The sequence below is a fragment of the Astatotilapia calliptera genome, chromosome 13 (assembly GCF_900246225.1).
Source record: "Astatotilapia calliptera chromosome 13, fAstCal1.2, whole genome shotgun sequence".
NCBI lineage: Eukaryota > Metazoa > Chordata > Actinopteri > Cichliformes > Cichlidae > Astatotilapia > Astatotilapia calliptera.
In genome coordinates this window covers 8,983,032-8,999,651 of record NC_039314.1, presented here as the reverse complement: position 1 = coordinate 8,999,651, position 16,620 = coordinate 8,983,032, and the positions used below count along the sequence as shown (strand labels likewise).

Here is a 16,620-nt window from a genome sequence, read left to right as displayed (position 1 = left end):
GCAGTGCTCGTTATTTTGTCTTCAGGCTCAACGGAAACACACAAACCCCCCGGGGACCTGAAAAATGCAGCTTTTGGAAAAACAGTCTCGGGATTAATAATCTGATTTAACAACCCCCTTGCGCTTTAATGGCCGCTGCTGCATTGCAGAGAGCTCCATCTGCTGCTGCAGCGCTGGTGGCTTCGGTGCTGAATACCGGGAGCGGGCGAGAATAGCTAACTCTCGGGCTTGCAGTACTTCCCGGGCCTCGCGCACCATGTTTATTGAGTCCATAAATCCTCCGAGTTGACCAAAGTGGGGGTTCCTCTCGAGGATGGCTTCAATGGCTTTGATTCCTACAGTCACAGCCCGAACATCATCAGTGTGGGAAATCCGCTCTACCAGACCTTGGATGCGGGCCAAATCAATTTCCCGGGCGGAGCCTGCTGAGTCCATGTCTGGTCGCGTCGTTCTGTCATAAAACGCTGTGTGGCAGGCAAGAGATGGGGACTCAAAATGCAGGACTCACAGACTCGAGGGATGAACTCAAAACCACAGCTTTATCTGCTGGTCACAGAAAAACGAGCATACAAAGTAAACTAAACTGGGGAATAACACACTAAACTCACAGGGAGATCCACACGGCATGAGGGGCGACACTGACTAAGAGAAACACAGGGTTTAAATACATTGGGAAGTAACGAGGGGAATGAGACACAGAAGGAGAGCACAGCTGGGGGAAATCAGAACTGACGAGACAAGGAAGCGTAACCTGAACACATTCACATAAGACACGGACCTTCAAAGTAAAACAGGAAGTAAGACACAGAGACGCGAACTTGACACGGTGGAGACAGCAACTAAGAAACACAGAGACGTAAACCTAAGGCAGAGGGCTCTAAGAACCGAAAGCCACAGAGGGAAACTCAAACATGCAGACACAGACTTACACAGAACAGAGGGGACACAGAGAAACATGAAGGACAAGGGATCAAAACTAGAAACCATAGAATAACTCACACAAGTACAATAATACAAAAAATCACAAAGAATTAACATGCTGGGTCAGGAGACCGAGTACCCTGACACTCTCCTTACTCTCACCACATGAGGCTGGGCATTGTTATCCATCAGGAGGAACCCAGGACTCACTGCACCAGCATAGGTTCTGACAGTGGGTCCATGGGGTTCATTCTGGTACCAATGGCAGTCATGGTGTCGTTGGCTAGCCTGTAAAGGTCTGTGTACCCCTCAGTGGATATGCCTCTCCAGACCATCACTCACCCACCCACCCACATGTTAAAGGCAGCATTACATTCTCCACGGCTTCTCCAGACCCTTTCACATCTGTCATATGTGCTCAGGGTGAACCTGTTCTCATCTGTGAAAAGCACAGGTCACTAGTGGTGGACCTGTCAATTCTGGTTTTCTATGGCAAATGCTAATCTGCTCCACGGTGCCAGGCAGTGAGCACAGGGCCCACTAGAGGACATCAGGCCCTTAGACCACCCTCATGAGTGTCCTGCTGGAGGTCATTTTGTAGCTCTGACAGTGATCATCCTGTTCCTCCTTGCACAAAGGAGCAGATACCGGTCCTGCTGATGTGTTAAGGACCTTTTACATGCACAGCTGTCCAGCTCTCCCAGAGCCTGTCCCCTGGAATCTCCTCCGTGCTCTTGAGACCGTGATGGGAAACCCAGCAAACCTTCTGGTATCAGGTATTGCCTCGTGCTACCAGTAGTGACTCTGACTCTAAGCCAAATGCAAAACAGAAAAGGCGAAAATGTCAGTGTCCTCCACGTGTAAAACCATTCCTGTTTTGGGGCTCGTCTCATTGTTGCCCATCTAGTGCACCTGTCGTTAATATCATTAACATCAAAGAGGAAACTGATGAAGAAACTGATTAACAACCCCCTCTGCTACTGAACTGACCAGCTCAATATCCCAGACGATTCACTGACTTGATGCTGTATTCTGATTTTAAAAAGTGTAACTTTAAAGTTTGGGGGTTTTTTTTGGAGCCTTGTAGTTAGGTCCATTAGTTTTTATAATGCTTCCTCTGTAAACCAACGAAGTAGATTTTTAATCAAATGTGACAGATGTGCATATATTCAGCTTTAATTCAAGAGGTTATATATATACTTATATAAATTTTTAATTATAAAGATTGTTTTTAAAACTTGGATAAAAATTCTTTGTAGCCAGTGTAGTCAATGGCTGCTTGAAGTCTAGAGCCTATGGACAAAGCCTTTCGAAAGTTGGGATAGTCTTTGAATTTGAACCGTGGCTCACAAACAGTCTTAGGCAACATCAATAGTCTGCCAGGCCTTCAGTGCAGCCAGTTCCTGCATGTTTGTGGGACTTTCTGCCTTCAGTCTTGTCTTCAGTAACTGAAAAGCACGCTTTGTTGGGTTGAGATCAAGTCACTGACTTGCCCATTGAAGAATATCCCATGTCTTTGCCTTGAGAAACTCTTGTCTTTCTTTGGCAGTAGCCTCTGGGTTATTTTCCATTTGCACTGCGAAAGGGTCTCCTATCAGTTTTGCAACATCTGGCTGAGTTGGAGCAGAGAGTATTGACCTGTACGCTTCACAGTTCATCCTGCTACTTCATTAAATACTAGTGGCACATTTCCACTGGTGGAGAAGTTGTTTTTCTTAATCAAAGAAGGAATTTGCCATCACATACTGTAATTGCCTTCTGTGGGCTTTTCATTTTGCTGGTACATTCTTAAACAGAGAGGTTTGTTTTTAATTTATACTTTCCTTTTTTCAGCCTCATGAGGGCCTCACTTGCATCAACATGTCTTTAGACCTCATGTTAAGTTCCAATGTAAAATTCAACAACTGGATCGACTCCAAATCTCTATCTCATTTGTCACAGAATAATGACAGAACTGGTCTCACCTGGCCAATTGAAACCGGCTGTCTGTTAAGTTTCCAGTTACTTTCACAACAACTGAAAATGGTGGGCTATGGTCCTATTGCTGTTACACCATTTGAGTTGAAACTAACATCTTTTTGTTTAGTTTTAATCCCACTGTGATGGTCTACGGACACAAAATTACAAAAGCTGTGAAATTGTCCCAAAAATTATGGCACCAGCAGTTTTGAAGCAAGATTGGTAAAATTGGTAATCAGTGGATTCTTACATTTGATTTAATTTCAAACAGCATTCCTGACTTTTGGAAACTCGGTTGTATGAGTATCAGTAATAAACAAGACAAATACATTTATTAATACATCATGCATAAATTTCACAAGCTGCAAATACTATTGATACACTTCACCTTGTTACCTTCTTAAATACAAACACTAACTAAACCAAGCTAACTAGACTATTCCACGTTAAGGCCTCACTAATAACAATGTTGTATAACATGTTATAGACCACGGTAAACAGTTTTTTGCAATACATGAATGTTTTCCCTCAGAAGATAAAAGGAACTAAAGCCTTTCGAAACTTGGGATAGTCTTTGAATTTCTCAAGATAAAACCTGCAACAGAAGAAACAACAACGGTTTAGAAACAGCATGTGGGTAAAATCCTTAGTTGAGGGGTTAGTATTTGTGTCAGGACTCCTTCACATCAATATCTTAGGCACCTGTGATGGTAGTAGGCTCTTGGTCCAATGAAGCAGAGGGTAAACAGAGCGAATGAGAGTGCTGGAAAAGACCAGGTGGCTACAGCGTATCCAAACCACTCCACAATCTCCCCTAAGTAGTTGGCACCAGACACATATTCAAACAGACCTCCTGCAGGAGATTAAGTAGACTGCAGGTTAATACAAGCACAGTGGGAGTTTGGTCACTAATCTGTCTCTTACCAGTAGGAATCTTGTATATTACTTCCTTTGGTTTCCTCAAGTTGCATAGAATAAAGTCGCTGTGAATATTAATGGCCATGCCGATGTAAAACAGCAGTAAACCTGAAAACAACAACAACAAAAAAAGAATTCTCAGTATATGAGACATAAAAAAAAAGCACAATTAGATTCTGACTTTCACATCCAAAGAGTAAATATTCCACTTACCAATTTTAAAGCAATAGCCCGTAAACCACTCATCATCAAACTGGGCACAATGCAGCAGGTAGTGTCCTTGCAGGAAACCATTTAGAGAGCAGAACAAACCCGCTGTCACCATCACACTCAGCGGGAAAGGCGTTCCTTTCATCAATAGCGAGTACACAAATGTTCTATGATTGGGGAACAAAATGGTAGATGCAGCAGGGGTGGCAAAAGACGGGGATAATGGTACATTTTTTCCATGCTGGTAGATGCAGAAAAAGCTGTGTTTTTACAATCCACTGGAAGCACACTGTATAAATGATTTGGCATTAAGGTGAAAACTAAAATGGTGCCACTAAGCTCCACTCTTCATGGGAGGTTAGGAAAGCATTCCTCAGAGTGTTGTTTTGAATTATAGCAGCAGGAAAAATCCTTTTCAAACCTCCTTTTGTTTTTTTCTTTTGCTTTTTAGGTCCCCATCTGAAATTTTGTCTCTTGCTTTCACTAAATGTCTCAATACGTAATGTACATCCAGCAGCTAAAAGATGATTACGCCACGTCTTTGTTGTTTTATGTAAAATAGAAAAGACAAACTGTTAGAGAGGAGGGATTTTAACTTTCCTTTTTTTAAATAACATCAAAGTTGATCACTTATGTTGGAAAGATTAAATAGGAATATTGTAAATAGGAATACATGTATTCACGACTGTTTACTGTCGTGAATACATGTTCCCTGTTCCCTTCACATGCATAGCAAATGGCACAAAGCTGACTTGTTTTTCTGCTTTTACCTTTGAAAGTAGTGCACGCAAAAGGTCGCTAGCAGCAGGTACTTCCCCATAATTGTGGATTTGTGCGTGGTGAGCATTAAAAGTAGAGGGATGATGAAAGCCGGCATCTCCTGAAGGAACCAGGCTAGTCTAGCAGGAACCATTCTAGCAGGAGGGCATGCCATGTAGCGTCCATAGGAGCTCTGTGACTTCCTGTGATAAACCAGGTGCCAAACTCCTGCCAGAATAAGTCCACAGCTGAGAAAGCTCACCAAGTCCTGATGGCAGTGCATCCTAGCAAGTGTTCGCCTCAGCCGGTAAAAACTGCTGTGACCGTTTCCACTCGCGAACTAAGCATATGTATGAAGCTCAATGGATGTAAACCACCTTGCAGACTCCTCCCAAAATAAAGAAAGAGGTGTGTGTGTTCATCAGGCTGTTGACAGGTTGAGCTTTCAGAGCGTAGGTACAAACATTGCTAGAGGCAATGTCTCGATTAGCCTTCTCTGTCTTGGAAGACATTTTGATGTTAAACTGTCACATTTCCAAAAGCTGTAACACACATGAAAAGAGTCACCACAAGTTTGAGTATGAGAGGTAACCAAAGTGCTCAAAACCACCACTGCTTACAGATGTACATGGCAATCCCTGAAGTGCACTTCAGTTATGTTGCTCTTTTTGTATTTCCAAGTGATATGTAAAAGGCATGAGGGTAAATGTTCAGAGTCCTGTAGCTTTAGAGTAAGAGTTTCTCTCCTACTAAATACCACCAAGAGGGTACAGCTGGCACAGGAGGACTGACTGAAGTCATCAAAAATTTATAGCAAAGTCAAAGTCCAGATTATAATCCTGATTATAGATTATATAAATGTACCTAGCTTCAGAGTTCAGTGATCAGATGATATATATGATATGCATTTGCACAAAAAGTTCATTTTTTTGGTATGTTCAACTCGGTATGAATATAGTACTGAAATTAATCATTTGAAGTATTCAGCCTCAAATGCATCTCCACGAATGTGGGACCATTTAAGGGGAAATAAACAGGCTTTTGAACGGTACAAGATTTATTGCCCAGAAGCAAGGTTACAACAAAGAAATAATCAACCAACCAAGTTAATTAAAAAGTGAAGGGTAACTAAAGACTTAGCATTGGTGGTTAGAATTCTTGTTAACTTCAACTTGTACTATGACTCCTTCTACAACTGATCAAATGCTTCTGGTGGGAAAATGGCATGAGTAAGGAACCAGCAGCAGCTATCTAGCATCCGAGTTCATTAGTCAAGTCACAGCTACAGCACTTATATAGACACATTTTCTTTAAAAAAAAAAGGAAATTTGAGTTCAGTGGTCAAATATGTAAAAAAACTAGTAGAAATATGTACTATAAAGCAAGGTAGACTTAAAAAGCAACACAATCTGTAGTAGTTTTGTGCAAATACACACAAGCACAATCGGCTGCCTTTTTAATAGGTACATTTTGGAAACCTTATAGTGTAGTAAAACTGCTCCAGAATGTGTCCTTCCTATTTGAAAAAGAACTTAATGATCAATTGGTGCTGAAAGAGTTTCAGATTAGTGTTTGTAATATTCTGTCCACCATCTCTCCATTAGTAAGAATGGGCTAAATAACAAATAATTCTCAGTATAACAGTACAATTTAACACCAACTCAAACTATAGCCTTGAAAATGACCACAAAGTGGAATCGGTTCCTATCTGAAACAAAAACTTGACTATTGAAGTCCTCACATATTTTACCTCCCAAAATAAACACACTAGTGTTGTCATGTGTGGGGATGAACAAAAAGTATTTGACCAGCATAATATAATCTGCAGTATGATCATTGCTTTAACCATGTAACAGATAGCTTTAAGATGGCCTTAAGATGTTATGCATACAGTTATTATGTTGACCTTGTATTTCAGGTGCAGTTATGACTATTTTATACACAATGCATATCTGTGCTTATTAAAGAGTTGGAGCTCGGTCAATTAATTGGGGGTTGGAAGCTTTGTTCGGCGCGATGTCCGGACAATCTATTGTGCAAGTGACTTGGAGCCATAGAAGGAATTGCAATACATGCTTACAAAACACTTATATATCAGATCATTTTATATTAAGGTTTTAGTAGAGGTTCTTGGTTAAAACATTTATTTAGTAGAAGACATACACATAGTCTCAGTGAGCTTCTGGTCTAGTGAAAGGTCAGAAGTGCAACAGGTGAATTGAGAAAGAGCATGTGAGGTCAACACATACACACACATTAGTTAGATTTATTTAGAGGAGAGATTAGTTATGTCTCGACAAGAAAGAGGAACAATTCACTTTAAGATAAGAACGGAAAGTACCAGCCATGAAAATAGAAGATGATCTTCTGGGTGAAAAGTCATTGTGGTGTTGATCTGATCTATGTATAAAATGTACCTGTGACGCATGAAGGGGCGTCAGTAAACAAACCCTGATGTTATAAAATAATTGTTTGTGCTTTAGTAAGTCGGAGATCACTTGCTGTCGGCGTACAGAGTGTTCTTGCCACACGTGTGTATTCATTAAAATCATTGTTTGACCAAGAGCTTCTGGACCAAGGGTGGTTTGTACTCTCCCTCCTCAATTTTGAACCTTAACACATGCAACCTGCCTCCCCCTGTTGGTGACATTGGCCTTAAAATTGCTTCATGACTGATGTAGTTTGCACAGGATGTCTATTATAGAAGCTGCACTGTAAACCTATTGTTTGCTTATGTCTGTTAGTTGGTAAACTGGGGTGAAAATTAGTGTTTGGTATTGAAAAACATAATTGGTTTCAATGTAGTCAGTGACTGAGAAGTTACATGGATGTATGAGATCAGTGCGTTTTCTGTGATTGTAAAAACCGGAAGAACGAGACACCAGAGCAGACAAGCTTTTCAGTACATTTTACTCATTTTGTTACATGAATCCTCGGCCTCATCTGAAGAGCCTTTTGGGATGCTTTACCAGTGGAACCTGAGATCAAAAAAACTCCATTAAGGGAGTAGTTAAGTAGTATATTTTTAGGTCTGTGACGTGTAAGTTCCAATTCTCAAACCAAGAAAAGAAAAGAAAAAACAAAACAAGAAATACAAAAAACATTTCTAAAAGACAAACAAATATTCATATAACAGAAAATGAACAGTGTTGAGGTTTAGCCTTTGTCTCTCTCTACAGGAATGAGGTGATTAGCAGAAAGAGGAATACCACTCCCTGCTGGAGAAAGGAGATAACAGTTGGTGCCATTTTAGACCAACGGATGACGGGGGGACAGGTAGAATATTCCTGGTGTGTCGGGCGAGCTGGAGACACCGTCGGGCAATAGGCAAAGGGGAGGGTACACGTGAGAAAAAACAAAACTCAAGTACACATTCTAAAATAAGACTAAAAGTGAGAATATGCTTTATATGTATATGTGCAACAGTGATAAAAGGCACAATAGCACAGTGTGTCATGCTTTACTAGTTTCCCTTAAATTAGCAATAGAGGTCAAGCCATTCTGGGATTTCATCTTTCAGTCTGTGCCCACTTCATTCGAACAGATGCTGTAGTTTAATGCTGAGTGTGGTGCCTCTTTTGGTGCCAAGAGGGGAGGGGCTAATGTTAGAGGACTGCTTTGCTTAAATAGGAATATTCAACTTTAGCAGCAAAAGTCAGAGAAAAGTGACGTTCCAATCTTAAACAACAGGACAGCAGACATTTGTGTGCCTATTATCGTTACTGGTACTAAAAGCCTAAACTGCTACTAAAAATCACTGGGGGGGGGGGGGGTCTGCATGTAGCATTCCTTTGGAAACTGAATTATTTCAGGCAGCAACTATTTCGCTTGTTAGTAAATAAAATATTTGTGCTTGACACTTCCGATAAATCCAAAACGTAGCAGGGAGCAACACCGGGTAGATTGTTAAAACTACCAGGAAAGCATTTGTGCTGATATTAATACTCGAGCCATCTTTAATTGCCTTGTGCACAGTACTTGCCTAAGAGACACTTGCACTGTCTCATTAGTAATTCTGAAATGGATTCTCCAAACTGTAAACCAAATATAAGGATGAAAACTTACATTTTTCCAATAAATTTTGGCATTCCTCAATCAAAAAAAATCCAGATAAGGTTTACCACGCATTGCACTGGGGAGAGGTACAGATCTTATTTAAGCAAGTCATTGTGGTCTTCAGTGCTTTGCCTGTTGTTTAGACAAAAAGAAATGTTGCTGAATGTGTAACAAAACTGTCTTTCTCCTATTCTGACAGTTCAGTAACTACAGAAAGTCGGGGTGGAGTTGTAAACGGAGACTGGACGTCTCATAGATGGAGTCACGCACACAATATCCACCGTTGATTGTATTTCTACATAACTGCAGTTTGGCTCTAGCATGCTAGAAAGCATGGGATTGTAGTCAGGAAGCGGTGTTTGTATACACTAGTTTACTGGGCAAACTGGCTGATGGCTTTAGAGCTCAAGTGACGACTCGGCTTTTGTTCAAACCTACACACTAATTGAGTAAATATCATCACATCTAAAACTACTAAATAAGGAAAACAAAAAGGAATAAAATATGATTAAAATATTGTGTTTAATAAACTAAAAGGATAATAATATTGTTTTTGGTTTTGTACAGTAAGGGGGGTTAGTGAACTTTGTTGGGTGCAGCCCTTTGTTAGCAACTACAACACGTGCTGAGCAATGGTAGTAATTACCTATGACACTGTTTTCAAAGTTTAAATCGCATGTAGCTTGAAGCAGTCAGCCAAAACACTCCATTTTCATCTGGCAACGTTTAAATAGTCTCCATTAATATCTGCAGTTTTATTTTAATTCTTATTCTGAGGCAAATTACAAGAGAACAGATTGAGTCCAAATATAAAGATTGCATTTTTACAACTCAAATCTGTTTAGTCAGGAAAATAAAAGGGAACTAAGAGGACTACAGTCCTTGCAAAAACCTAAATAAGATTATTTTTCCCCTCCCATTGCTTACTCCAAGCCAAAACACTGCATACTCTTCCCATCTCCACTAACCATTTGCTCCTACAAAATCTCAAAACTGCACTTCAAGCAAAATGTTTCAACCAAAAGCTCTGAGACACACTTCAAACTGGCGGAGAAAAGGCAGAGGAGAGCTGAGGGAGAGACAGAAAGAAGACTGTATTGGCTTTGAGTGTCTAGGTCCTTCCTGCAAATAGTGGGCATAACTGGGGGAGGGGGGTGAGAGGGAGGGTGTCTAGGTCGGGTTATGGCGATAGATAGTAAGGGCAGGGTGGCGGCGTTGCAGTGGCCCCTGCAAAAAGTTGACCTCAATGAACGATGAGTGCCCCAGCAGCATAACTCACAGAGCTATCCTGCCAGTTCCTGCACTGACTTGATTGGGCGTAGTTCAGGAAAGTGAAGTTCATTTCTAGACCAGACTTCCTCAGCTCAGCCACAGCCTGCAAAACAGCAAAATCCACTTAGGCACTAATTCACATCATGGGACACAGCAAGAGTCTTTAGACAAACAAAGACGATAACGATGACAGATTGGCTCGTTTTAGGGAATTATTCTCGACAAGGACATGAATTTGGATCCTGAATGTCAACTGACCATTGGCCAGAGGACCTGAGTAGCACTAAGACCTATCCTCCTCATGTCACATCTTAATTTAGCTTTTCCAAATAAAATAAAAAACAAACAAGAAATATAGGGGTGTCACGACGAATGGACTAGCTGGAAAGCACTGCTTCCAGAGCCCAGAAGGATGTCATACATGTGGGACTAGAGGTTACGTTGAAAGGTTATATTAAAATCAAATAACAGCGTAATATTTCCTTAGGATTTTCTGGATGATCACCTCAAGATGAATCTAGATTCTGTATTTTCTGTGTTTCTTGTATAGAAAAGCTGATGAGGATGCTGACTTCTTGATTAAAACATGTAGTTTAAACCTCATTTCAGTGAAGATTCTGTACTTGGGGTTATCAGTCAAACTGAAAAATACAAATAAAGTCAGCCCACAACATGAATTTCATCAACGACTGTTATATACACACAAAAAATGAATAAACACAAATATGTAATCAGGCAATCAGATGGCAGCAACTCATTTGGGCACACAGACATGAAGTTCAGAGAGAATGGCTCGAAAAAGAAATAAAATGTATTGATGTCAGAGGAGAATGACTAGACTGCTTCAAACTGATAGCAAGGCAACATCTACTCAAATAACAACTAGTTACAACCAAGGTATGCAGAAGAGCATCTCTGTGCACACAACAAGTCGAACCTCGAAGCAGATGGGCTACAGCAGCAGAAGAGCACACAGGACGCCACTCCTGTCAGCCAAGAACAGAAAACTGAGGCTCTTATTTAGGGATGCTCATCGAAATTCCTCAATTTCAGTAAACTGTTTGATGACAAAATTCATGTCACTGGGACCCAAGTGAACTCACGGATGCAGAAAGTATAATCCTTGCTTAATGGTGTGTGGGGGTATTTGCTTGGCACACCTTGGGTCCCTTAGTGTCAACAGAGAATTGTTTAAACGCCACAGTGTGAGTATTTTTTCTGAGTACGTGCAAACATATGGTCATCTGTTTTTAACCACAGTGTACCCATCTTCTGATGGCTGAAGGATAACGTGCAATGTCACAAAGCTCCAATCATCTCAAACTGGTTTCTTAAACATGACACTGAGTTCACTGTATTCAAATGGCATCCACACCCCCATCATGTCAATATCCTGAATCTATGTAATGAAGAATTAAGGGGGTGTACCTAATAACACGAGTGTGAGTGAAATACACTTGGTAAGACTTTTTCCTGGGTTACCTACATTTAGCAGCACTCCAATCGGGTGACGCCCACATATGGTGTTGCGATACTTCTTCAAGTAGTTGGTGAAAGACATGGGATCCAGCTGCTCTATAATGCCCATCCCCTTGACAGACAGAAAGAAATTAAACCTTAAATGTACCCTCATACCTGCAAACATTTGTATCTTTTTTGGATAAGAACACATTATGACTCGCCGCAGCAGGAATAATAAGTGAAATGAATAACACTCATAATGGCTCAGTTCCATTAGGTGTTGCGACTGGCCAAGTAGGTCATGACAATGAATCAGCATGTGCAATAAAACGATCTTTGATAAGCGGAATGCAACTGTCATTAATCAGAAACCCTGCAGTGAAAATCAGCTTGGATATTCACGTTCCTTTTTTATATTCATGTAATATACTAGAGGCTGACCGATATAAGATTTTTCACACTGATACTGTGTAATTTAAAAATTCTATATATTGGCCAATAATTGTTTTTCTTTGAGACACACACTCATAGTTACACATGGTTATATGTAAATTTGAGTCCTTACTATGATAATATGGCAGTGTAGTTTTTTTGCTTTCACAGTAAATTGGTAAGTGCCCTCTAGTGGACAAATTGTGCGTGGTTGAATGACGTCTCCCTTTTCTTCTTCACTTTTCACATTTTCATTAATTGGCAGTTATAAATGCAGATACTGATATCCATAAGTAGTTAAATGGCCAATATCTAAGCCCCTACCAATATAACAATATATCAGTCTCATCAGAGTCCATTATATACTGTACTTAATTGATATACAAATTATTTTGGAGTTTATCACAAAAAATCATGACCCTAAGAAAAATCTATAAATCTTCTTTGCTATTCAGTAGTTTTTTTTATCATTAAATTTAGTTAATCTTTGACTTGTACAAGCAAATAAACTGTCTCATTAAGGCCATGAGATTTTCAAAATGCCATGTGCGATACCTTTTATTGGTTGTGCGCGTTTTATATGTGCTTAATTACCCACAGCAGCCGTGCATGTGGCCGATGAAAGTGTTTTTTCTCGGTGAAATAGATCAGATTTATTCTTTTCATTGAAAAAAAATTACAATCACTTTTTTCCCCAACATTTTATATTACATGTTATATCTTACATATCTCAGTAGTTACCATTTTATCAAGATGCTCAATAGACCTGTAGATCTCCCCTTGAGATTCATCATAGTATGTATAGCGAAACCGTTGACCTTCAAGAGAGAAACACACCGCAGTACACAGCTGGGTACAGTCAAGTAATTATGTCATTTAGACCAAATTATCCTTGCATCACAAACTGCTGTTTTCAGTGTGTCATGTCAGTACATACCCCAATGGCAGAAGTCAGATGAGATGATGAAAAGGTTAGAAGGGTCTGCCAGGTATTTGCTAAGCAGCTTCCCATACTCCTGTTCCTTTGACTCACTCAGCGCACCCACCAGCACAGGCACGATGCTAAACTCGTCTTTGTGGCTGCAACATCAATAATAATAACTTAACTTTTACATGCTAAAAACAACAACTTTGTGACTTTAGTCTCACTGGTCAACATCAATGGTGTGATTTCAACTTGTTATTTCCCATTATGGAGTCACCTAGCTCAGTTCAAGTTCTACTACATGATCCCTGTTTTTCAGAACCATGAAAATGGCTCTGTCTCCAGCCAACCTAACAGAAGGTTGTATAAATTATGCACATCCATGTGTCCCTGCACCAGTGTGATTCTGGTTTACAATAGTGCCTGGTGCATAGTATAGGACGTGAAGGAAAATAAGAGAACAGAAGTAACAGAGCTTTTGTACCTTGTATTTACTTTTGTCAGAAACAGTCAAGAAAAAGCTTCAATCTCTCAGACAGTTCCCTTTAAATGCATAGATTGATTCTCCACTTGAATGAATGTCACTCATGTGCATTACCTCTCCATGGCTTTAGCAGTGTAAGGCAAGTGCATTTCAATACTGTGCTCATCTTCATCTGTCTGCAGACTCATTCTCTCAAACAACCCAGTTTTCCAGAGGTCAGCATAAACTGAAAGAGAGAGATTTAACTTTATTTTGAGAATTTTTTCATAGTCACGACTACTGATAAAGTCAGTGAGATTAGAATTCTGACAAGTGCCTAGCTGAGGAAAATCTAAAAAATAAAAAGAAAGCCCTGACCACAGAGTCAAGGCAATGTCTGGTCGTTGGAGGATCATTAAAAGTGTATCACCTGCCAAACTGGCATAAGGTCTGTATGTTGAAGCTCTGTGCTTGCTTCAATTCACATTTTTAAGAGCAATGACTCCAAAAAAAAAAAAAAAAGTTCTTCACTTTGCTTTTGGCACAAAACATGAAATTTACACTTTAAATGTTATCCAAACTGTCATGTTACTACCTCACATCACTGCACATCCTCAAAACACCTTTTATGAGGATGTGCAAAATACTTATAAATAAATTATAGCACAAGTTAAGATGTAAGACATATTTGAAAACAGTGAATACCCTTCTGGTCGATTCTCAGGTCATAGAGGGGTGTTCTATAGATGTCTGCAGGTGACAGGGCACAGCGAGAGAGGGGCACATGGTGTGAAGGTCCCAGGATGAACACCCTACGACTGAAGGGCAACAGAACTTTATTTCATTAGCTGTTTTTGCAAAAAGCACAGCACCAACATTTCTTTACTCTGCTATCTACACTCACATCTGCTCAGTCTGTGGAAAAAGTGGAATTAAGATAAACAATCATGCAAAGCATCTTCTTAAATGAGGAAGAGAGCTAGAAAACAGGATCACTTACGTAATAGAGGGATCAACCTGCTTGTAGGCATGTGCTGCACAAGCACCACAGTAAGTATACCCTGCATGGCTACAAACAAAAACAAGCCATATTACAATTAAGAAGGCATTGAACACATTCAGAAGACATTTTCCTTCTGTTTGTTAATGTGTGCTTACGGTGCTATGATGGCTCTAGCGGGTCTGATGGTGGACTGTGCTTGAGACAGCCAGCCTTCTAGTTGTGCATTCAGCTGGGATCCTGAAAAAGTAAACAAACAAAAAAAGATATATACCTGTATATTTCACTAGAGTAGACTAACACTAGAATAAAGAGGGGTCACAAAATCAAATGATAATTGTAGAAATAGTCCAAATACACTTTGATAAGGCTACAATCATTTTAGATCCCTACCAATGTCGCACTGTAATAGCAATGCACTGGGCTGAAATCCAGCTGTGACAGCAGTTCATTATTCCTTGTCAGTTATTTTGGAACGGGAAAGAAATGGATAAGAGCCCATCTTGACAAAGCCTAACATAGTATTGTCAATCTTTTATATGCTGGGCAACTGTCATTGTAAAGCTGGAGCTCATTATACTGTGTCATAATCCAATTTTAACCTTACTAAACGTGATTAACTAAAGTGGAATACAATGCCTATATTACAGTATAAACTACTAAAGTTCATGTTTACCAGTGTCAATAGTTGACAACATTAACAGCACACAGAACTGAATGATTTGTTAGAAAAACAACCAGAATCACGGTAATCAATGTTAGCTCAGCATTTGTTGTTTTCAGTATTTATCTGCTTTATATGTTGTCTCAAAAAGGATTGTAAATGGCAGTTTCTAATGGATAATCGGGCAGCCTTTTGGGATTTAATAAAAAAAATAAACTAGCGTACAGCTTGTGAAATGGGGGAAGGGGTGCAACATGAACCTTCAGCTTTCTGCCCTGCCCTACCCAATCCTTTGTTCTGTGACAGGGAGCATTTGTACACATAACTTAAGCGGATCAGGGGCAGACACCAACAAGAACACAATAATGCTCAATAATCAGCTTCGGGAAATCTTAAGTGTAGCTGGCTAGCTAGCACGTAGGCCAGGAAGTTCTGCAATATTAGCCAAGTTAGCGTTGGTTGAGTTGATAGTCAAAAATGCTTTGTTTTGACATTTCCACGCACTATCCGAGGAGGAGGTGCTGAACAAGTTCAAACCAATCGTACACCAAATGGGATAATACAGAGACGGCAGTCGATAACAGTTAGATAGCCGACTTAAAAAAAAACAAAAAAACGGATGGACTAACGTTACAGCCCTGACACTGGCTATTCATTTCTGCGGTGGCAAGCCACCAGGAGCCCAGTTACAAAGACAGTAAGTTACGCATAATGAGAAGCCTCAAAAACTAATAGAACACAAAGCATAAAACAAACAAATAAGACTGCCAGCTAGCACAAGGTGTGCTAACGCGGATGGTGCTTCATTGACAGTTACCCGAAGCAGAGTACCAGCTCCCGGCGTGACTTGCTTCTCTGCACACCACTCGGTTCGACATCTTGGTTCCCAAGCCGCCTATCTTGGTTTGCTTCACTCCTGTCAGGCGAAAAATTAAAAACAAAACTCCAAAATCCTGGGTTAACTACCCGAGAGAAGAAACCAACGCCTGCTAGCTGACTTGCCTGAAAAGACAAAGGGCAGTTCGACTGGAGAATCAGCAGCTAGCTGGCTAACAAGCTCAGTGTACCGTCAGATGGCCCTTGTGTTGTTACCGGTTAATAAGTTAGCTAGGGTCCGTTTGGCATAAAGTCTGTTAATATCAGCATGCAATGCGGAAAGGCACAAATTACAGAATGTTTGTAATGTGCCGATATGAAACACTCAGAACAGTAATAATAAAAGCAGCGATGTCACAGTTGGGATCTGAGGATTACAGACTTGTCTGTCAAGCCAGGCAAGGGGCGGGTCTGAAAAAATGTTATCGAAGAGACGTCAGAGCTGTCCGATTGGCTGTTTGATTGCTCATCTTTACATGATTGGTTAAAAAATCCAGGAGGCGTAGCTATTACTAAGATGTTGTTTGATTGTGAAATTGTGCTGTCCGTCAGGTGAGCGGGTACAGCGTGGCAAAAAAGCAGGGACGTCAATAGGGCATCCACCAAAATGTACCTATTCCTCTTCTTAGGATTGAAAGGAGTACTTTTGCTACCAGTGACTGTAGAAAACAGTCATTTCTACAGTCATTGTTTGCTACCATGAG

The 16,620-nt window shown here is 40.3% G+C and overlaps 2 protein-coding genes across 3 annotated transcripts; both read right to left on the bottom strand.

The window, feature by feature from the left end:
* Positions 1-3,112: 3,112 nt before the first annotated feature.
* On the bottom strand, positions 3,113-6,625 carry srd5a2b (steroid-5-alpha-reductase, alpha polypeptide 2b). Its single transcript, XM_026190889.1, has 5 exons — positions 4,779-6,625; positions 4,012-4,175; positions 3,805-3,906; positions 3,583-3,733; positions 3,113-3,475 (listed from the first exon to the last, which is right to left on the bottom strand). Exons 1-5 carry the CDS (start codon positions 5,048-5,050, stop codon positions 3,409-3,411), a joined length of 756 nt encoding a protein of 251 aa, XP_026046674.1. The 5' UTR covers positions 5,051-6,625; the 3' UTR covers positions 3,113-3,408.
* Positions 6,626-7,660: 1,035 nt separating this feature from the next.
* Positions 7,661-16,349, bottom strand: memo1 (mediator of cell motility 1). Of its 2 annotated transcripts, XM_026190519.1 has the most exons (10): positions 16,043-16,349; positions 15,858-15,956; positions 14,535-14,616; positions 14,377-14,445; positions 14,082-14,194; positions 13,512-13,623; positions 12,926-13,068; positions 12,730-12,806; positions 11,582-11,686; positions 7,661-10,198 (listed from the first exon to the last, which is right to left on the bottom strand). In XM_026190519.1, the coding sequence occupies exons 2-10, from the start codon at positions 15,916-15,918 to the stop codon at positions 10,067-10,069; spliced, it is 894 nt and encodes a 297-aa protein (XP_026046304.1). In that variant the 5' UTR covers positions 15,919-15,956; positions 16,043-16,349; the 3' UTR covers positions 7,661-10,066. The 2 variants fall into 2 exon arrangements, with proteins under 2 accessions (XP_026046304.1, XP_026046303.1); XM_026190518.1 differs by having other exon boundaries at positions 15,858-16,349.
* Positions 16,350-16,620: the final 271 nt, after the last annotated feature.

Coding starts and splice junctions, on each gene's coding strand:
- srd5a2b (XM_026190889.1), bottom strand. CDS start 5,050: ATGCACTGCCATCAGGACTTGGTGAGCTTTCTCAGCTGTGGACTTATT. Junction 3,734..3,804: donor AATATACAAGATTCCTACTG/GTAAGAGACAGA, acceptor AATCTCCTGCAG/GAGGTCTGTTTGAATATGTG. Junction 3,476..3,582: donor AGAGCCTACTACCATCACAG/GTGCCTAAGATA, acceptor CTTCTGTTGCAG/GTTTTATCTTGAGAAATTCA.
- memo1 (XM_026190518.1), bottom strand. CDS start 15,918: ATGTCGAACCGAGTGGTGTGCAGAGAAGCAAGTCACGCCGGGAGCTGG. Junction 13,624..14,081: donor CCTGAGAATCGACCAGAAGG/GTATTCACTGTT, acceptor TCTCTCTTTCAG/TTTATGCTGACCTCTGGAAA. Junction 10,199..11,581: donor CGATTGGAGTGCTGCTAAAT/GTAGGTAACCCA, acceptor GCTGTTTTGCAG/GCTGTGGCTGAGCTGAGGAA.